General features: G+C 45.6%; 1 protein-coding gene and 1 long non-coding RNA gene across 4 annotated transcripts in view; both read left to right on the top strand.

Annotated features, from left to right (window-relative positions):
• Nucleotides 1-3,050, top strand: part of LOC138926562 (uncharacterized) — a 4,894-nt gene extending 1,844 nt beyond the window's left edge. Inside the window, exons 2-3 of the long non-coding RNA XR_011443121.1 lie at nt 2,508-2,771; nt 3,020-3,050. This is a non-coding gene — a long non-coding RNA (uncharacterized lncRNA). The remainder of the gene's footprint in view (nt 1-2,507; nt 2,772-3,019) is intronic.
• LOC108121046 (rho guanine nucleotide exchange factor 17) lies at nt 3,045-17,869 on the top strand. Of its 3 annotated transcripts, XM_070281115.1 has the most exons (16): nt 3,045-3,186; nt 3,240-4,819; nt 6,398-8,586; nt 8,644-9,232; nt 13,424-13,684; nt 13,745-13,935; nt 13,998-14,443; nt 14,507-14,729; nt 14,873-14,964; nt 15,025-15,701; nt 15,763-15,914; nt 16,583-16,650; nt 16,711-16,853; nt 16,912-17,033; nt 17,101-17,442; nt 17,503-17,869. In XM_070281115.1, exons 1-16 carry the CDS (start codon nt 3,117-3,119, stop codon nt 17,660-17,662), a joined length of 7,305 nt encoding a protein of 2,434 aa, XP_070137216.1. In that variant the 5' UTR covers nt 3,045-3,116; the 3' UTR covers nt 17,663-17,869. The 3 variants fall into 3 exon arrangements, with proteins under 3 accessions (XP_070137216.1, XP_017090454.2, XP_070137217.1); XM_017234965.3 differs by lacking the exons at nt 3,045-3,186; nt 3,240-4,819; nt 6,398-8,586; nt 8,644-9,232 and adding exons at nt 10,979-11,281; nt 12,716-13,331; XM_070281116.1 differs by lacking the exons at nt 3,045-3,186; nt 3,240-4,819; nt 6,398-8,586; nt 8,644-9,232 and adding exons at nt 11,075-11,093; nt 12,716-13,331.
• The last annotated feature ends 4,411 nt before the right edge of the window (nt 17,870-22,280 follow it).

Below are 22,280 nucleotides of genomic sequence, written 5' to 3'. Positions count from 1 at the left end.
AAGTCCAAGTTCAGGTGAGCGATGGATATGAATGCCGCTGAGATGGCGATGTTGTCGCCGATGGGCTGGAATAGCTTCCATGGGAGGTGGGGTTAGCTGATGACTCGAGTTGGAGGTGTGCGTGAGATGCCTAGGAGTATTGAAAGGGATCTGCTAGATGCGCTCCTAATCCCATCACGCACCCCAGAGTGTTGGAGCTGGAGGTGTTGCTGATATGCCGCTGAAAAGCTGTGCAGATTAATCATAAAGTCCATAACAAAGAAGTTTTGCATGCTGGCTGGTTGGGGGAGGAGTGAGTATATGAGGACCAGGCAGCAGGGGGCATCTGGCGCAGATCGGGCTGTCACTTGTCAGTCAAAGTGGCCCCGGCAGAGGGCCTATGGCTGGCCTATGAAATAGTTACGAAAAAGAGCGAAAAAATAGGTGTTACCCGGGGTGAAGAGCCAGCACGTTGTCAGGCTTAATTGTTATTATTGTTCGCAGATGGGAGATGCTATATGGTAGATATTGTATGGTATGGAAGATGGAAGCCAAGAGATGAGGAGCCGCTTCTGCAGCTGACAGCGAAATGTTCGCAACATGTCAAAACTTTTATGGTTTTTTAATGGTTCTTCATATAGATTTGGCCTGAGTATGATTTTAATTGATTTTTTGTTTATATTTATATATGAGTGGCGGCAAACTATTTATAATGCGCAAGTTTGGGTTTTTTTTTGTATTCGGGACTTACATCTTTTTTGGAGTATTATCTTGGAACTGTGATTGCTGACGTTCGTCGCCAGATCTGCTATCTGCCACTGGTTTATCTCACCAGGTATTCCATGAACAAACACTCGAAAAATAATTGTAGACACATCTTATTTTTATCAAGAAGAAGCTGGCGTACTCGAAAAAGAATTCACAATAAACTCACGGATTTCTCGGGGACAGTTATGAGCCAAAGTTGTTTTTGGAAAGTTTGTTTTTAGCCACAACGCCAAACAGATAAGTTAAATCAGCTGCTCGCAATCGGATCTCATTAGTTTACCCCATCCCCTCACTCTACAGGCGACCTTGAGTCAGTTCTAATTACGCGATACAGATACAAAGATGCAGATACAGATGCATCTGACAAGTGCAAGTCCAGCTGCCGGCTGATAAGCCGGCTTTGCTTAGCCGGAGCTGGCCGGTATTTTTAGATCCCGCATAGATACTTGGATCTGTGCATCTGCATTCCTGAATGATTACGCTGCGAAAGATACATTTGCGTCCGATGGACTAACACCCCAGAAATCTCAACTAAAAAATGCCTTACACAAAATTCGATGTACACGCGAGCCGAAATACTTACGCGTCTATATGCGGATACAGAAAGTTTCATAAATTTAGGATGAGCCAGTGGGGGAAATAATAGACACATTTCTATCATTTGACAGCTTCCAGATAAGTGTTTCTCTAATAGATTTCATATGCGTCTCTCTTACATTTGTCTGCCTTATGGTTTTGGTACGCACTGTCCGCACACGACACTGCAATTGTTTCGCCACGAGCATCTTTCACTCAAAAGTATCTTCGGCTTTCTGTGCCGGCTGGTGGAAAAGATATTTTTGGCTTGCTGGCGGAATGATATTTTTGGGACAAATGTGTGACTCCCAAATAGCGTGATATTTACACCAGACGGAAAAGGGTATACTGTTGCCACCTATACGGGTGCTTATTGGATACCCTTTTCAATTAAGGATATTGTTCGGCCATTGTTCGTCATTTTTAGGCTTTAAAGGAGCTCATGCAAATCTTTCGTTAAACATTGTTTAGCTGCTGGCGCACAAAAAACAAGAGGCAGCTCCACGAAGAGACGTCTCCGGCTTGTGCAACATGCTCTGCTGTTTGTTCAACATCAATTAAGATTATAGGAAAGCCACTTGTTTAGCAAAAAAGCAAAAAAAACTAAAAAAACAAAAAGCCAGGCAAAGAAAAAGTCTTCCACTGAAACAAAAGCCCGGCCAATCTCGGGTAACCAATCCCCGAAAGACAATGGACACCACACTGGATGCAACAAAAACGAGGCAAAGCCAACTAAACATATTTAATGACAGGCTAGTTCAAGGGGAAAGGGGAGGGGAAGAGAGGTTTGTGGAAGGGGCATGTCATGGTCATGGCTTGGCTAGCAGCTCTGTGCTAAAAATTCGCATGCGTAACACTCGCGTTCCGTTGGAGGAAATCGAAAGGTGGCAGATCTCACAGCGGACGATAATTCACCATCACATAGTATGTGATTTTTCCAAATTATTAAAATTTATTGTGTGTTGTTTTTATAATTAAAAAAAACGGAGAGAAAGCCATAAGCAAAACATCACAATTATACAAATCGAATAGCTTATGTGGGCTTTGGTGTCATTGATTGAAAAAAATGCCACTAATTATACAAAGATTAGTGTAATCTTGTTTGATATTTATATATACGACTATATTACATAAATTTAATTATTAAAAGTTACAGAGTTACAAAAGACTACTTATTCTTATAGAAGAGACACTGTGGATAAAGTCTACGCTGCATTCGACAAAAATAGATCCGCATGATGCTTTATATTTAAAGCACTGAACTTTCCAACTCGATCACATTTGGACTTTCCGGTTGTTTGGCTCTCAGAGTTCCAGATAATGGGCAGAATAATGCCGGAGGCACGCCAAGGATGTCTCAGATACGATATCAAGCCCCCAAGAAAGTACACAAGCACTCCATTGAATGCACCATATGGAATCGATGTGAATGGGAGCACATGGAAGAGGTGATGCAGCCCAATGATGTTTAGCATGAAATTCGAAATTAAATTGCATCCGTTTGAAGTTCAATGTTTATGGTTTGAGTTTTGGGAACTTATTTTGTTTACTTTTAAAGCAAAGTGTTGCATGGCCTTTTGGTTTTTTTTTAATATGCGATATTAAACTTTATTAAGATTGTACTAATCTGTTTCTAAAGTTCTTTGTTTATTTAATAGTTCTTTTTAAAATATATTTAATGTTTATGGTTTTGCAGAAATAGCAACGGTATTCACAAGGAGGATCCAGCTCTAGACAATGACAATTCGGTGAGTCGAAGGACCAAAAGCAGTCGCCTCATATCCTGTTGCTGCATGCGACACTCCACCCATACGGTGGACAGTGAAGTAATCCAGTTGCAAGCCGATCCTTCTTTCAGTAAAGGTATAAGCTTAAAATTATCTTAAAAAATAATATGAACCGACAAATTTTTACAGGAGAACACCCCGTGACCAACCAACTGCCACCCCGCAAGCAATCCAGTTCCCTGCCCACGACTCCCCAACTGGGCCAGCGAGTGGTGCGAGGACGAGGCTACAAGAAACTTTCCTGGAATGAGGATCAGCCCCGCAGTCGAGGCGAAGCACCCTCAATGTTTACCCACGGTCAGGAGTTTAGGGCCAAGCCGCAGCCCCTCACATACCAGCATCTCAAGCATAGTAATATCAGCCATAATAATAATAATGAGGATGACTACGATCCCATTGCCAAATACTTTGCCAACTCGCAGCAGACACATCAGCAGCCGCAGAATCAGCATCAGAAGAATCAGCAACATCAAAAGCTATCTCCTGGCAACGGAGATGCGAAAAGCTCACGGATTCTCTGCGAGAATTGCTGCGGCGAGAGGCATCAACAAGTTGGCAGCACCGTGGACCGCCACGAGCATCAACTGCCGTTTGGGGACTTCGATTCAGTGTCCGATTTGTCGTTGTTTCGCTTTGTCTTCGATGGGGAGGAAGTCGATTTCGGGAGGCGTGTTTTAGTCGATGCTCATTATGAGGATGCTGCTGACGATGACGATGACGTTGCGCGGCGGCCGTTTATAGAATTAGAAAAGCGGGAGCCAAATACATCAACAACAACAAAAGCAGCAACAAAAACGGAAAAATCAACAGAGGCAGCAACAGCAACAGCAGCAGCATCAGCACCAAGAGGAAAACCAGCAACAGCAGTGGAAGACGCGTCATCGCCAGTGTTGTCCCTGTCATCTAAAATCAGCGACGAGTCACCAGCAATTTGTTGTTATACAATTGACAAAAAACTGTCAAACCAGCAACACCAACCGCAGCAGCAGCAGCAATCGCAACAGCAGCAACATCAACCCTTTCAGACAGGATTGCAACATTACAATTCCTGTGCCACAGTTAGCTATCGGAGCTATCGCTGTCCCCCGCCAGTTCCTCCCAAACCGCGATCTGGCCAGGACTCCTCATGTAGCGACGAGCCAGCCTTGAAAACCCGTCGCCTGGTTTGTCAGCCAAATACCCGCGTTTATCCGGAGAGATCCGCTTGTCCGCCGTATGCCTTCGATAGTTTCTATATCAATAACAACAATTATAATTGCAAGTTTGATTCGTTGCGGGGACCGCGATCCCTCGTTTACGATCGTCATGGACGTCTAACTTTCGACTCGGAACCGGAGCCGGAAGTGGAACTGAGAGTGAAAAATATCCATCCATCTGCCAATGGAGTGCACAAGTCGCTCAGTGAATCGCGTTTGCCAGTGGCTGGACACCCCAATCCTCAATATTTCTCAGACTATTCTAACGTTCCCTATGATCCGTATACCGATCTGTCGCGAGTGACCGCCAATGTTATATACCCGGAGCTAGCCCAACGGGAAAGTTCGTTTTCATTGCCACTGAAGAATGCCTCAAACCAAGGAAACCCCATAACGAATCACAATCGAAACCCAATCCAAAACCAAATCCAAGTTAAGCGAAACAATATACTCCCGCCCTGCCACTGCAACTCCCATGTGGATGCTCCATTCGAAGTTAACAAGGAGAACGGGGTAAGTGGATGGGGTATTATTATATAAACTTTTAATATCAAAATATTGAGTTCCAAAGCGGATTAGATTGAAAATGAAACAAACTAGTTGAAAATAGAATGCAATAAAAGTGAATCATAAAAATTATAGGATGTTTTTGAAAAACATAGGACCCACAATATGCTCTGACTCAAAGGGGGTGGAGAAAAGTAAACTCAAAAAGATATAGAAACGCGATTGCTTATAGATCGGTATTTATTTTCCAAAACTCGATGGCCACCATTCATCACCGAACTGTCAGGGAGTGCAATTCTCAGCCATAAACCTTTTGTTTTGATCGATTTTATTGATCCCATATATCATATATGTAGTTACTCGTACATTTCGCTTTTCAATGGGCCAAAATAAATCTCTCTCAGAGATTGTAGTTGGGGTTGTGTAGTACGAGAAGAACTCGAATAGACACGGATGGGTTGGACGGGATGGATGGGCACCACCTGAATCGCACGTTCTGTCGCTCAATCGGAGAGATCGGGAGACTGTGTGATGATTCTGATGTGGCCTTTGTGTTTGTGGCGAGAGTTCTGCTCACCAGAGATCTCCTTGCTAGTATTGCTCTACTTTTGTGTTATTTGTAAATATCTTTTAATGCCTACACTTGGAGAAAAGTTCCCTTACTATGGGGTAGTATTGACTAGAAAGACTAATGGTATTAGGGATTATTATTACTGATCAGAATAGTTGAAATAGATCTTGGGATAAAGGGATAAAAAAGGTAGAGAAGGTAGTACTTTGATCTGTGAATTGTAAGTTGGCCTGTTCGCTCATTCATTCCCAGTCATAGCCAAGATCTCTTTATATTCTTTATGTATATATCCTATATGTATTCGGATTTAAATGCGACTATGTATGTGGTATACGTACTTTATATATATGCGGCGAAGATCTGTTGTTTATACTAAAAATATCACTGTGTGCGTCTGTATACACGAATCGGCATTATATATATAGAGCACCGTGCTGGCTTGCTTTACATTGTGTTCATAGCTCTTCTGCCCCTGGCCACTTCTCAGATCCCTAGCCTTTGCTTTGGATCGGTCCGGTATGTGTGTCATTGTGCAGTGAATATAATGATTATGAGGGGTAGGCGCCTAATATAATCATGCTGGCTGGGTTCCGGAAATCGGACTATACATAATGCTTTATGCTCGTTCCAATTAGCCCTGGCGCATTCCTAGCGATCCTTCGGGAACGGAGCGGAGCGTTGCCCCTTGATATTACGCATACGCCGCGTTGACGTTGACTCAATGTTTGGTGCCTTGGTCTATCCAAAAGTGAATTGAATCGCCAGCGATCGGCGATTTGTTTGTTTTTGTTTTGCGAGGGGCGCGGAAGGAGTAGGGGGAGTGGGTGGGATCACACGTACGCCCACAGCTAGTCCATAAAAAGACATGGACATGGGCATCAGCTTGGTTGGGGGGGCAGGGACACGGGATAATGGGCCGCCTGAGAAATCCGCTGGTGAATAATAAACGTTTAACTCGAATTCTCTTCCTCGACCTCACTGTTTCTTTTTGGGTTTTATTATTTCTATCCCAGCACACAATGGAGAAACGACGTAATACCCTGGACCGTTTTCAGCGCCTCGGATTCGGGCGTAAATCATCACCAGCGGCCACCGCTGCCTCAGCCTCCTCCTCGTCCTCCTCGCCGTCCGCATCCGGTCCGGAAAAGCAGCGCAAGACATCGGAGCGTTCCGAGCGCCTTCGTGAGCTGACAGAACTTTTGCGTGGTGGCAGCGGTGGGGGAGGGGGCGGCAGCTCCCGTGCCTCCTCCACGCCAACTCCGCCACCACCGCCTCCGCCGCCGGTACCGCCGCCACGAAAGCCCCGCAACTCGCATCTGGAGCGCCAGGACACCGGCGCCAGCCAAACCTCGGAGTCGGACGTGGGCAGTAGCCATCACCTGAGAGCCAACGAAGACACCAATCGCCACAGCGGGGGCAGTAGTGGTGGCAGCAGCATGAGCACCGCCGCCCGCTTGTTCGCCTCTCTGCGGCCCAACACGAGTCTCTCCAACCTGGAGGCCTTCATGTTGAGCAACCGCGAGAAGTCAAAGTCCCCGCCCCCACCTGCGCAGCAGCGACCTGCGGCTTCGGCTGCGTCTTCGACTTTGACTGCGGGAAGATACGCAGATGCCACTGGCAGTGGCAGTTTCGAGAGCACGCAGCCAACATCGCGCGGCGCACACAAAGCAGTTCCATTTCGCTCGGTTTCTTTTTCGCAGATCGACTGCAAGTCCACGCTGAGTGCCCTGCGGGATCGCCTGAGGCGCGACAAGGCCATCGAGGCACCCAGTCCCAGTCCAACGCACTCCAAGGAGGAAGAGTCGCCCGTTCCCAATCCCGATCCCGGCTGGGTGCACATACCTCTGAGGAAGACCGAACTCAACATCAACCTGAATTACGGGCAGGAGAAGTCGATCGACCACGACGCCATTCAGGAGGAAGATATCTTCACCTCTGAGTTGGCGGCCAGTGGTGGCTCGGAGATCCTCTACCCGGCCACCGCCACCGCCAGCAGCGTGATAGCGGCCCATGCCACCATGGAGTCCCTGACGGACACGATCCAGTCGGAGAGCGATTGCCTGATCAAGGAGGAAGTACAGCACGTTCATCCCGTACTGGAGATCACACCGCCTGCCTCAACGATCAGTGAAGGCAGTGCTCCCAATTTGGCCACTCTGATGGAGGAACAGATTCCCCTGGAGGCGCCGCCGGACAACTTCCTGCAGACGGCCACCACCTGCGAGATACCAGTACCTGTTTACGAGTGCGCCGCCCAGGAGTGGCTGGAGACGCCGGCGCAGGAGTGGGTGGAGGTAGCGCCCGAGGAGTTTGGAATCGTGCCGGAAACGATTCAGCCTCCGCTGCCCCATGCCGCTTGCAAGGTCTCCCAGACACAGTCCACTCTCACCACAGCTGTGCGGAGCGATTTGGTGCCCACCATTTCTGTTAGCCGGTCCTCCGAGGAGGGCGATGAGCTGGCCAAGATCGAGGATCTGCCACAAGTGGAGGTGGCCACCACGGCTAGGAACACATCGGTGGAGCAGCACAGCAAACAATATAGTCAGGATGATTTGGACATGACGAATGTGGAGCTGCGCAGCTCCCTGGAGGCCATTCCCACTCCGCGACACAGCACCGATGAAAGACAGCGGCGGCACCTGGACAGGTCCACTAAACGCAAGGGCATGTACATCGACAATGCGGACTGGCAAGCTCCCTCCGAAACGACTCCTCGTGGTCTGGCCTTAGACATTAGTGTCGCCAACCAGAATGCCATTAAACCGGAATCTCCAGATGCTACCACCGCATCCGGAACATCACAAATGTACATTAACAGTCCCTTGAGCTTCGAGTTGAATACTCCGGAATTGGAGAAGAGTTCTCCATCGTGGGGCAGTGGAGGATTGGGCCGAGACAAGGCCCAGTTGCTCAGTAACTTTAGTTGCCAGAGCAGCGAGGAGAAGGACGATGCCTCCACAAGGAGCTTCAGTTTTTTGCGCGCCGATTCCACCTCCGATAATGAGTGCGATCGAGCGGCTAGGGAGCGGGAAAGGGAGCGGATCTCCGCCAGTCCGACGCCCAGTGGCGGCGACTACGATTACAAGCGGTTCTCCAAGCGTCCACTTCGGGGTCCTTACGGCCAGATGCTTGAGGCGGAGATGAAGAAACCCAACAGGATGCACTTCGAAGAGATACTGGAGGAGCTGCGCGAAAATGACGGGTAATAATATTTCTAATATTTCCAAAAAATTAAAAACTAACTGAAGCCTTTTTCCAGCTTGCATCAACGAAGTACAGTTCCCGGAGGGGCTAGTGGAGGAGGTAGTGGTTCTCGGAATATACCGCAGTACTCGAACTCCATGAGAGTCCGCAAGACCAACACCTTCCTCCCGGTGCCCTCCCATGCCCGTGCCGCTTCAACGCCCTCGCAACTGGAGCACAGCAGCAAGACCATTACCGCGGAAACGGCCCAGATCTCAGCATCTGCCAAGAATCTCAGCGAGGCTGAGCTGGATGAGTTGCACCACATGAAGCGGGCTGCCTCCGAGGCACCTGCCCCCAAGTCGCACCACAGCAAGCGCAGCCAGTCGATGAGCACGGAGCGGCCAAGTCTGCACCACCATCACGGGCACAGCCACAGTCACAGTCACGGTCACGGACACAGTCACCACCACCACGGACCCAAATCTAACGACAAGGCTTCGAAAGGGGCTCCTCCCAGTGGACGTGGAGCGGCAGCGGCAGCGGGAGCGGCAGGAACAGGTGCTGTGCAGGCTAATCTGAAGCCAACACCTGCTCTCTTAGCTGAGTTGCTGAAAGGATCTAGCGAGAACATGATCTCCGAACAAAGAAAAAAGACTATAGCGGTGAGTTAACTTTTTCTAATTTTAAAAATTACAAAAACAAAAGACCAAATTTAATTTCAAAATTAGTTTTAAAGTTGAGCCGTACCGGCTCCTTTAAGTATGCTACGTTTTTTGAATCAAACAAGGCTTAGGAGCGATCCTTCTAAGAGAATTTTCTAAGAAAACCTTGTCATTGCCTTTTTTATTTACTCCCAAAAACCGTTCTAGTTCCAACAAAGGTGCCTCTTACAGCGCCCACGATCGTCCCTTGTTATTCTCGTTTCCAAACACATTGCTTTCGTGCTGATTTTTTGAAAACTCACTCTCCCCAACACACCCACACTGCCTCGATGTTTTGTTTTGCTTGCTAAGTAGATGTAGAAGTGCATGTCGTGGGTGTGGGCAGCGACTGAGACTGAGACTGAGGCAGTGGCCGCAGCAGAGGCAGCGACAGCAGTGGCGGCGCCATGTGAATTCCGAGGCGCATGCCCCAAAAGAAAGACAACGGTGCGCATTGGAAATGTGTGTTAGTGTGCCAGTACCATGCCGTTTCGTTGGACGCGACGTTCCATTTCAATCCGTTCCAGGCACAGTGGTTGGAGTGAACTATTTTTAAATTTTTTTTTTCGAAAATTGCATTCGAGTGATGACAGACTGCTTTAGAAAACTGAGAATTTCTTTCTTCATTTTATAGTTTTATTAGCGTAGGAGTTGAATGAAGTTTTTTAAAATCTGTATCTGTTTTTGGTTTCTATTTTAGAAATACAATTATTTTTTGAATATTCATAGTTCTTTCTAAAGACCTTAGGTAAAGACCTGTAAAATTTTTAAATTAAAAAACATTTCAAAATTTTTCAAAGCATTCTTTTCAGACACTTGTCGCATGCAAATCGAACTGAGATTATCTCCATCCTTCTAATATCTCCAATCACTTTTCTCTTTTCTGCAAACTCTCTATTTTTGGAAGATGCGCATAGCATTCCAATGGTGTCCCAACAGCTGAGACTAGCGCACCACATAAAGTTTTGTGCATGGGATCGTTTGGGGCAGAGGTGGCGGGGGCAAAGGCTAGGGGGATAGTGGGGGGCGTGTGTTTACGAGCTGGTTTCCTGCTGCCTCTCGCTCCGTTCACATGGATAATTAATGTTTGGCTACAAAGCAGATAAACCGAAATCTAAAATTTACTATGCACAGTTTTCTCCAGACGGACGGACGGTTTCCATGTGCCAATACCCGCTCTCCTCCAGCCTCATGGTCTGCTCTTGTTTTACAAAAACATTCTCACATGTAGCTACAATTTGGCCGAAAAAAGGCTACTCTCCGGGCCATTTTTATTCTCCTTAATGCCACTCTCTGGGCGTACACGGGGAAAAAGGATTAACAAGATTGTTTGATATTGTAGTCTAGACATATTGTCTCAAGAGATAGGATTCAAAATATCACGTATACGCCTAGTGTAACCCGAATGTTAAATATTTACATTTTTTACAAAAATGTTAAGTAGATAACATGTAAAGTATCCTATCTTTTGTTCACTGTATCTTAACTCTCCTCACTTGCAGTGGGTGGCTGGGCGGCTCTCAGTGTTTTCTGCTGCTGCCGCTGGCGGGAGTCAGTTGGGTGGGAATGGAGTGGTAGTGGTGGTGCTGGTGGTGGTGGTGGGGTTGTTTTTTCAGTGCGCTTGGAATATGAAAAATGGAAATTAAGTGTGTATATGGCACAATGGAATGTGTTCGGCGAGTCGAATCGAGTTGAGTGGCGGCGCGCACTCCTGTTCGCCGTTCGCTGTTAGCTGTTAGCCGTTCGCCGCTAGTAGCAGGAGAGACAGAGCCACAAACTGCGGCAGAGGCAAAGGCAGAGCCAAATAGCAGACCAGACCACTGTGCGCGTTTTAATTCTTATTTGCTTTTCTACGACCATTGTGTGGCGGAATTGTTCATGTTTCGTTCGTCCGTTCGTTCGTTCATTCGTTTGTTATTTATTTTTTGTGAACGAGGAGGAATCCGCTTGGCCAAACACCTCCGGGCAGGAAACAAACAAACGGCAAAGCCAAAATAATTAAAACAAATCGTAAATTGCAAACATATAGAAAAATAATTTATCGCTGGAGAGCCTCTGTGTCTGTGTCTGTCTCCTTGTGTGCGTGTGTGTGTCTGTGAGGCTGCGTGTAGCGTTTTCAAAGGTGAAATAATGGCTGTCTGGTGCGTGGAAAAATGTCTTGCAAGGCGAGACATTCATCAAAAAAAACATGGCAAAAACCGATGCAGAGAAAAATCACTTTTCATTTTATTCAAATTGAATTTTTCATCTCGGCGCTGTGTGCGTGCGTGTGTATGTATATGTGTGTGTACCTGACTGCACAAGGCCAACCTCTTGTTGCGCCGCGTTACGCCAATAATATACATAGAGTGCAAATATAAACTCTCAACTTATCCACAGTAACTGTAAGAGAGAGCGAGTGGGAAATGAGGATGTGAAGGTGGGGGTGGAGAGCGGAGAGAGCAAATCAATTACCTGTCAGCTCTCCACCATGTGTGCTTTATATCTGTCTGTTTGGTGATTGTGAAATGTAAAATGGAAATGTGGCTTATGCGCTGCTCTAACCTTCAAAGGCGTACTGCGTACTAGTGCTCCTCTGTCTGTGTGTGTGTGTATGTGAGGGAGTAGCGAATAACGGTAGCTGCAACTACCATACCAACTGCGCACAAATGTATGCTGCAAATAGAGCCTGCACCCACATCCTGACATTTGTGGCAGTGTGGGTGCGTGATAACATGTTGCTCGCTCGCCTGGCTTTCGTAGCTGGCCTAATCTGGCAATTAAATGGCCATAAAATGAAAACGCAGCCCAGCTAAAATAGCAGCAATTAGTCGTGAATCACGACTCCGAAGCCGTAAAGCAGACATGCAACTGTTTGTATTTTTTTGTTTTGTTTCCCAACACTCCACCCTGCAGTTAACCCACGCTTTCCCTTTGTTTTTCCTATGCGCGTTATTGGCCTTCAGTCCGAAGGCAATGACAAACAAAAACATGGTCAGTGTCATTATCAAATCACACACACGCGCACAACGCAGGAGGCGAAGGTTGTTCTGTGGGGTGGCGGGGAGGACTCAAGGCTGTCCCTGCCGCGTGACTCTATCGTAAAATGCACTTGCAGCAAATCCGGTAGAGTTTTTCATTCAAAGATTGTTCGATCCCATTAAAATGACAAATACCGTCATCACTTAGTGTGAGCCATCCCTCCATTTATCCCTAATCAGATAATTAATAATTAAATGCCATATGAAAGCTTTTTTCTTTGTGTACGGCTTTTAGAACGTGGGCAAGTGGTTCTCCCACATGCCGTCTACGCAGGTTGTTGTTTGTGTGAATGTGTTGGAGTGCCTGTGTGGCTGTGCAACATCCTCAGCCAGCTGCAATCTGGCTCTTGCATGTGGCTTGTTGCCCTTTCAGTGTTTTTGAGCGATTTAGCCAGAACAGACGTGTGCTCTTCTCCATAAACAGAATGCTTCAGCGTTGCAAAAGTGCTTCAGTGGCAGCAGTGTTGAAATCAGATCAGTGATCTTGCAACATCAAATAGAAATATAAACAAAAAAGCAAACAAACACTATAATACATTCCGGTCATGTCACATAATCGCGAGAACCTGCGGCTCAGCCTGTTGGACCTGCAGGCCACCCTGACGGCGCCCTCCCAGACCGTTGCCGCCGCCCTTCTCCCGCCAACCCACACGCAGCCGAGTGGCAGCTCCAGTAACGCAACCCAAACCCACAGCATCGCCAACAGCAACAGCAGCAGCAGCGGCAACCTCAGTGGCAACACAACCAACAACAGCAACAGCTACGGGCTGAGCATCAGCAGCGGTAGTGTCTCCCAGGCGGTGTCCATGGCCACCACAACGGTGGCGCGGCTGAGCAAGGCGGGATTCGGAGCGACGGCGACCGGTTCGGGGGGCGGGGTCAGTGGTGGTGGTGGCGGGGCAGGTACCGTCTATCAGAACGACAAGTGCGACAGGCTGAAGAAAATGACCTCAATCACCTGCTCCGATTCGGAGGACGACTCCGAGCGGCGGGCACAATTCGAAATTAACACTAAATGGAATCTGGGTGGTTATGAAGGTGTAAGTCTGGTCGCCCTTACTAAAAATTAATCTTTAAATCATTCCAAATCAACATAGATGTAATATTTCAATAAAAAATTTAATCTTTTCAGGACACACGCACGTATGTGGTCCAGGAGATCTATAGAAACGAACAGTCCTACGTGGAGTCCCTTCAGACTGTTGTTATCAAGTATCTGAAGGTGCTCAAGGCCCCAGAACATGCCGGCATGATCGATACGCGCACTGTTGATGAAATCTTCTTTATGGTACCCGATATCCTGGAGATACATGAGAAGTTCTTGGGGGATCTGAAGAATCGCTTGGATGACTGGGATACGTCGCAAAAAGTGGGAGATGCTTTCATGGAAACGGTAACTACTGACTACAGATCTTTCAGCATCATTTCTATATTGGTTGTGGCTTTTTTTCAGTTCTCAAAGCTTGAGGTCCTGGAAGTCTATACATCCTTTGTGAATAACTGTAATAGGGCCAAGAACGCTATTCGTTCTATGAAGCATCAGCGTCCATCGTTTGCCAAATTTTTGGAGTCCACGTCTCGAGAGCATAAGGGCAAGCTAACCCTGGACAACTTGCTCATCAAACCAGTGCAGAAGTTTCCCAAGTAAGCTGAACTATAAATACTATTTAAAAAAATATATTTAATAACCTCTTATTTACTTTTAGCTATGAACTGCTCTTCCAGCGCTTAATCAAGCACACGGATCACGATCATCCGGATACAAAACACCTTCAGGATGTCCTCAAACTGGTGCACGATATACTGGTCCACATCAATTGCAAGGAGCGGGAGATTATGGAGAATGGTCAGCGCGAGGCCACACTGCGGGAGCTAGAGGGCGTCATCGAGGGTATCACCGATCTGATTGCACCCGATCGGCAATTCCTGATGTTCGACTTGGTCTCCATGCCATCAGGACAGGGGGCACGCAAGGACCGTGGTTTTTTCCTGTTCAACGACCTGCTTGTCCTCACAAGCATTAAGAAACGAAGCGGCACCATCCGCAAGCCCAACCCCACCATCTGTCCTGGCACTGTGGCCTCCACCCTGGACACCAACAAATACAAGTTCCTCACAAAGATCTCGTTGGACTGTTTGGAGATTGTCAAGGGTGAGGAATCTAAATACGGTTAAAATAAATAAACAATATCCTAACTTCCCAATCTCTTAATAGCCAAAGATGAGAACATTAAACGCATTGTCAGTGAAATCGAGACTCTGAGCGATGACTGCAATAAGCTGCAGCAAATCGCCGATATCACTGTTTCGCTCAATTACCCGCATCAGTATCTGGAGGACGTCATCCGCGAACTGCACCGCGATGTCCAGCGACAGCTTTCCGAGCGCCAGACGAACGACACACAGCTGAACATGCTGGAGCTGACAGTCAGTTCTCCGTAAGTACCAGGCGTTTTCATATCCAAACAGTATCGCATATCGTTGAGTAGTCATTACCACTTTCCAAACCTTAATCATTTCATCTAATTACAAGACCTTTTTTTATTATCTTTTCTAACAAATATTCATTGTGTGTCCTTAGGAATGGCAATCAAAAGCTAACCGTGGTCTTCAGCAAGACGGACAAGCGCACTCAGTGGGAGGAGACCTTCAACGAGGCAAAGCAGAAACTGGGTAAGTTATTAAAGTGTTTTCCTAGCCTAAAGAGATACTTATCGTAGTTTACCCTTGCAGCTGCCACATTGGAGAAGCATCCCATTCCCGAGTTCCTCACCTCCATACCCATTCGCAAGACGAGGGCCGGACTTCAGTTCACCTGTGCTGCGGCCACTCTGAGTGAAAACCGGGACGTGTGGGTGTGCAACAGCGACGGCTATGTGGGGCAGGTATGCATCATGTCGTTGCATCCAGAGCCGAACGTCACCAGTTGCAACGGTGTCTGCAATGCGCGAATTCTGTGCGTGGCCTCCGTACCAGCTTACAGCTCGGCGGCATCCAGTCGGAACAGCAGTGGCGAGCAGCACGATAAGCAGGAGGAGAAGGAGAAGCGGAAGGAATCGCATCAGCCGCCGCAGCAGCAAAGCTACACGCAGCAGTTGCGCGACTACCGGAAGAGCATCTCGCCGAGCTTCCACAGCGCCTCCAATTCGGCGACAGCGACGCCCGAGAAAAAGAAGACTCCCACTCCGACGCCAGTTTCCGGCGGAGACAACACCGACGCTACGTCGACCGGCGCTGGCGGCAGTGATACTCAGTTGGAGCTGAATCTGAGCTCCAGCGACGATGAAACGGAAGCTGCCGCCGCCGCTGGATCTCTTAACGTCGGCAGTGCAGGCACTGGTGTGGGAGGTTCTGGTGCCACTTTGTCAGACCGCGTGCCTAGTCCTGCGCCCTCCTATCATGGGCACCAGGTGAGGTTCCGTCAGTACTCCTTTCTTCGACAAATCTTTTAATTTTCGGAAATTATTTCAGGACTCTAATCCCGAAGAGGGCGAGAGCAATCAATCAACTATGTGGATCGGCACGGAAGACGGCTGCATCCACGTCTATAATAGCACTGACAATATTCGAATTAAGAAGAACCGCATCAAAATCGAGCACCACTCCGCTGTTTATTCCATTTTGTAAGTGCAGATAAAATAATTCCCTTAGGTCCTATTCACAAAACGTTTAAGACATACCGCTTTAAAATCGGGTTTATTGGCCATGATAGGGCTATTAAAGTGAGTCATGTTGCATTTTCCAATTTTCAAAGAAGTTCCAATCAATTACCAAATGGTTTAAGGTGTTACCCTTTAAAATCGGATGATTATTGGAAAAGATATGGCCTTCTTTGTAGGCCACATTGTCCTTCCAAGCTTCTTTCCCAATTTTGAAGGGTTTGACAACAATTGACCAAATATAGGCAAAATATTTAGTGTGTAGATTCTGATGCAGATTGGTGGAGAATTTATCTACAAATCGACTTAGGTACTGAGCAGATGAATAGGATGACTCTTGGCAAAGATATGGTTCTCGGTGTGGGCCATATTGACCTCTTATGCATTTGAAGGGGGAAAAAAATGTGAAAAATATTTTGTTTCTGGATTTTGATGCAGATTGGTGGAGAATTGATTGATTAAGGTATTTCGCGCAAGAATCTGACGATTATTGGCAAAGATATGACCTTCTCTGTAAGCCACATTATCCTCCATTTGCCTATTTTCCAAGATATAGTATTCGCCGTGGGTCATATTGGGGCCAAATCCCACTCATACATGTTTTAACATTTTTGATGAATTTGTATCTGCAGGTACCTGGACAATCGTGTGTTTGTATCATTAGCGAATGGTGATATCTGTGTTTACCTTAGAGATGGAGGTAAGTTTTCTTTTCGAGTTATACATTATTATTTTATTGACGAATTTTTTCCTATTTTAGCCACCTCCTGGAATACTTGCTCATCCCATTGCCTTTCCATAGGGACGGTCACCAGTCCGGTGACTAAACTGTTGAATGTCAATGGTCGCCTTTGGTGCTCCATTCAGGGCATTATTAAAGTTTTGGATGTGGAGACCTTGACGGTGGGCATATTTATTATAGTTATTGAAACTCTATACTTAATTTCAATTGATACCGCAGGTCATAAATCAAATACAGATTTCATCGGACTCGAAGCCGATTACAAACATGACAGTCTCAAACAATCACGTCTGGATTTCCATACAGAATTCAGCGCATATTAAATGTTTCCATTCCAATACGTAAGTGTAACTTTAGCTTAAATTATTATAACTTTAACTTATACATTTCTTGGGTAAAAAAACATAGCCACCAACTGGTCACCGAAGTGAACCTTGCTCCCGCCGTTAACAAGATGCTCTCCAACTGCGACGAGATAATCCGGCAGCACAAAGCTGCCTGTCTGCGGGTGACATCGCTTTTGTGTTGCAAGGATCTCATCTGGATCGGCACCAGTGCTGGCGTTTTGCTGACAATCCCCGCACAGGGCTACGAGAAGGGTGCCATCAACATTGTGCCCACCGGCATTCCGCACGGCCACACGGGACACGTGCGTTTCCTCACCTTTGTGGAGACCACTGGCCTGGAGGGTGTGGCATCTGCAGCTGGAGCTCGGGATGGTGCCACTAGCGATGAGTACTCCAAACAAGGGTAATAAAAAAATAAACCTAAGCTGGAAGAATATGTTATATTTAAATCTTGTGTTTACAGATCAATTAAACACTCCAAGTCCAAGTCGGAGACAAACAACACGCTGATCATTTCCGGTGGTGATGGCTACGAGGACTTCCGCAACTCCGGAGCCAACTCGCTGAGCGAGATCGCCGGCCGCGAGGACAGCACCAACCATCTCCTGATTTGGCAAATTTGAAGCAGAAGGCGTAAAAATCGCTGGAGGCTTTTGCTCTCACGCTGGAAGAACAACAACTGAGACCCCAAACGTCTCAGGAGGAGTCGCAACAGTGTCCTGGTGGGAGAGCAAAGTAAACAGCGGTTTTTATGGGCCAACAATTGAATCAAACAGAGATCCTTGAATGGGATCTCCAGCAGCAGCTGCTAAGCTGGAAATTAGTAGGACTATTAGTAGGACAAAAAACTGAGAGGACTGAATAATAACGGACAGGGTGGAAGATGTATATGTGAATTCTCTGATTGCTCGGCGCTAGCCCTTTTGAATATATATGTACATGTATATTTATGTATTCAGCATTTGATGTATTGTGCCACTATCTCATCCCCCGACTAGCCATGAACTAGTGCCAAAAATAAACAAGAAATTAACGACTCCTGCGCCAAATTAAAACAAAAATGAAAAGATATTTGGAAAGCTCCTTCAATGTACATACAGATCGGATCCGAGCAGATCGGATGAGCCTATTCGTTTACGGATGAAGGGCTCTATTCCACGGCAAAGTGCGAACGATATTTTTGTATTGCTTAGCGGGCAGATTAATTGTAAATCTAAATCCTATTCAAGAGTTAAGAGTTCGGATCTAAGTTTGTTTGAATTAAATACAGGTCTAACATAATTTATAATGATATATTGACTTACAGCATACGCATATAGAGTACGAGTTTATCCATCTGAGGTTCGATCCCCGCCCAGAATTCAAGCGCATTAATCGAATTTATAAACCTAATTGAATAACAAACCACTCAAGGGTCATGTCACTTATGTCTGCATGTGTTTTTGAGTAATCGTGCCCCGGATAGGCTTGTAAAAAATCGTAATTTAAGCATCTCCCTATTTTTATTGTATACACACATACATAATATACATATATATATATATATATATGATAATTAATATATTTATAACTGATTAAATGGCGTTTATAATGTTTATTGTAAAACCTATTTCATGCAAGAGAATTGAATTTGAAAATTGAAAATTTTAACATACATACGAGTGATATTCAAGTTTTTTGCTAAAGTTTTTTGGGCATGTACAAAACGTTAAACCTACACTAAAAACTCACACTACACACCCACACCTCCACCTACATACATACTTAAATATAATATATATATTTTTTCTAATTGAATACTATTTGTAAGTCGTGTGCACACCTCAACCCACGAAACTCAATCGTCTCAAGCTCGAACATCTGTCTAAGATAGCAAATTGTAATAATTTAAGTATAAATATTTCTATGTTATAGTCTGGTTGGTTATTAACATTAATCATTGTTCAGTGCAGTATTTCGAGTGTACGCTAAGCTGTTGCTCTATCCTTCAAGCCCCCCGTTTCAAAATCAGGACAAAACTAAACTGAAAACCCACGAAAACACACCACGAACCACCGAGCGCGGTTTCATCTGTTATTTGAGTGGCTAACGCATCCTGTGCAAAATGTATGAAATGCATTTTTCTCATATTCAGTGAACATCTGACAATTGTTATCCTACCTCTACGAATACCAAGGTGTTAAATATATATATTTATATAAATTATACTCGAGATTTGGCTCAAGGATCAGGAATCGTAACAGGAGCAGGAGTAGAAACCGGATCGGGAACAGAATCAGGAACCGGAGCAGGAGCTGGAGCGTTAAATGCGATTAAAAACTCCCTAAAAGAGCTGTAATAATAGAATCTAAAACAATAATTCCCCCCCTTGCCAAGCTGCATTGTAAGGTTCAATAATAAATTGTAAATGTGTTAAATAAATAAATACTTATACATATTTAAATGTGTATCATGCTCTTATAATCCTATTAAAGGGAAATTTGACAAAAGGGGATTACGATATTAAACGTTCCAAATCCATCATTAAATCAGTAATAGTCCTAATAATTTTTTAGACCCTCTGGAGAGAGGATAGCGTAAATTATTTATAATGCCTCATTTAATTGCTTTTGCCGGCCATTTGTTTTGGGCGCGACTCTTTTTGTTGGGACGCGTGTTGATTCAGATGCGTGCATATTTAATTATCGCATTCATTTGTAAAAATTAATTATAAATGGATTTATGCTGTAGCTATCCTGCGTCTAACCGACTGCATTCCAACTGACGCGGACAGGGCATTTTAATTGGTTTACCCAAATCTATGTTGGGCTTTGGCTCCTTCCGATTCCATCTCCCGAATCCCATTTAATAATTCATTTTAATTAGTGTTTGTCAAAACCGAGGATTCCACTGCATATAGGGCAGCATACTGCAGTATCGATTCCAATTCGATTTGGATTACGATAATCCTGGAGCAAAAAATACATTAGGGACCCCGCCTTGTTGTGGCCGTAATGGGGCGGATTCCAGCAGATACAGGTCAGGGAATGGCTATTGATTGTTATTGTTTACCTTTGTGGTGACTGCACTCGAGTCGGGTCAAAGTTGCCGGAGGGGATAAGGGTGGTGCACAAGTGGGAGGGGCCGAGCGGGTCAGAGGCATCCGTAAGTAAAATAAAATCAAGCAAATTATGCGTAAAACTCAATTATTCGGGACTTTTAAAACAGCTGAACAACAACAAAGGGGAAAACTTTTGCCGTAAGGCATTTACGTAAGTGCTTGCTTGGCCATGGAGTTGGTGGCGGATGCGGAATGGCTGCTTCAGGCTGCTCCAGGTGATGAGATGGTAAGGAGGGAGCCAGGATACGAATCCAGAGAAGCCGGAGAAGCCAGAGGACTTGCCTTTATGTGTATCTCCATGGTGGACCCCGCATCCTGCCGACACGCTTGGCCACATGTGTGTGGCAACATGCTGCGTAAATTACGCTGCCATAATACCCTTCCATATGGTCAACTGTTCCGCCTCGCCACATCCATTACTCCGGCATCCGCATCGGAATCGGCGTGGAAAACTTTTGCCAAGGAAAAGTTTCCAACTTTCGCTCAACTTTCAGTCAACTTAAGGACTTACCGATTTGCAAGAGTATCTGGACTTCAGCCAGGTTTTCTTTCCATTGCCTTGTTAACTGAGCCACTCCCGCCCGTCCCTGCCTCTGGACGCATCCTGCCGCACAAAGTCTGTCTGGACCGAAGGTCGTAGCTGCTGGTCTTCGGTGTTTTAACTCCGCAAAGTTCTTAATAAATTTCATTATTGCATTTTAAACTTCGTGTGGCATTATTTATGGCAGCATCCACAGTTGGGAGGAATTTCAGGCCACTCAAGTGCAAAAATATTCGAATGTTCGAGGACACACAAGTCCCCGATCGAATTGACCTTAATTAAACGTCACTATGCTTTAAAAAGGCATAAGAGCCATGTAATACATACAACATTCAACAGCCAATAAAATAAACAATCGGATATGATAAATAAATATTGACATTCTCTTTATTGTTTGTTTGTCTAAGCCTGTAAAAAAATGAAAGCGCATTCCACAGTTCACTGTAACATCATTGTCATAACAATATGCGTTCAATTCCATTATTTTTTTGTGAAACAAGCTCCTACCTAACATCCTGTGTCTATTAATAACAAAGACGTATGACAAAAAAGTTCGTGTGGGTCTCTTTTTATAGGAGCACGAGCACTTCCGGTCCCGACTAAAAACTTTTAGTGGCTACAATTAGATTTACTCTTTCTTTTCGGGGTATATATACTTTAATATATATTTTACTTAATAATATTTTCCAATAATCTATAGAGTATTTTCATTTTCGTTTCATACCAAAAATAAAATGCTACGCTATGATTTTTGTGTAATTTTCCAAATACTCCTAGATTATCCCAGTTCATATGCGCATAAATCCCTCCGTACATTTGTATCCTACCACCCCGGCGACCACTCCGGTGCTTTTTCCGTACACTTCCGGCGGCCACCTCGTAATTTCCAATAATGATTTCAGTTTTCTGTGTTTTCCCGTGGTCAGCGCATTTAGTGTTTGTGCGGCTTTTGCGGTCGGTGGCCGTGGAGGACACAGTCACAGTCCGGTCCTTCAGAGTCATTTGTTCTCTGGGCTTCCGCACACACATTTATGGTCAGAGGCGGAATTGCCATTTTCAGCATTTCGGTGGCATCAGTGGATATTTGGCAGTTGTAAACTTGATTAACCAATTAACGCCCCAGCAGGTCGCTGGGTGGACCTTCGTTGGCCTATTTTCAACTATTTGCATGCTCTCGGGCCGCGCTAAGCTGCCTTCAAAGGCTCCGAGTCCATTGTCCCTGATTTTTCAACAATTCCCCCCACAACACGCAGTGTAAGCCCAAATCTCCTTAACGGACAATGCCACGACCGGGAATGGGAAGGTCCAGACCGGAATGCCATGGACTGGGAGGATGAAAGAGGATGCAACTCTCCAACAGAACAATAAATTGAAAAGAAGATGGCAAACGTGGAGGGTGCTCGAGAATCAAATTTAAAATATATACATATATAAATGATGTATATTTTTATATTTATATTTGTATGCCTTTTGTAGATGTACTTTGTATGCCTGGCAACCGTAATCGGAGTATACTCTCACTGTCTGTGGCCCATTCCGCCGCATCCTTGTTGGGTCCTTGATCCAGTTGACGCGAATAATATTACACTTATTGATTGAA

This window comes from Drosophila bipectinata, chromosome 3R (assembly GCF_030179905.1).
Source record: "Drosophila bipectinata strain 14024-0381.07 chromosome 3R, DbipHiC1v2, whole genome shotgun sequence".
Classification (NCBI taxonomy): Eukaryota; Metazoa; Arthropoda; class Insecta; order Diptera; family Drosophilidae; genus Drosophila; species Drosophila bipectinata.
This window is presented reverse-complemented; position numbering and strand designations above follow the sequence as displayed.

Coding starts and splice junctions, on each gene's coding strand:
- LOC108121046 (XM_070281115.1), top strand. CDS start 3,117: ATGCGACACTCCACCCATACGGTGGACAGTGAAGTAATCCAGTTGCAA. Junction 15,915..16,582: donor TCCGCTGTTTATTCCATTTT/GTAAGTGCAGAT, acceptor TTGTATCTGCAG/GTACCTGGACAATCGTGTGT. Junction 17,443..17,502: donor GATGAGTACTCCAAACAAGG/GTAATAAAAAAA, acceptor TTGTGTTTACAG/ATCAATTAAACACTCCAAGT.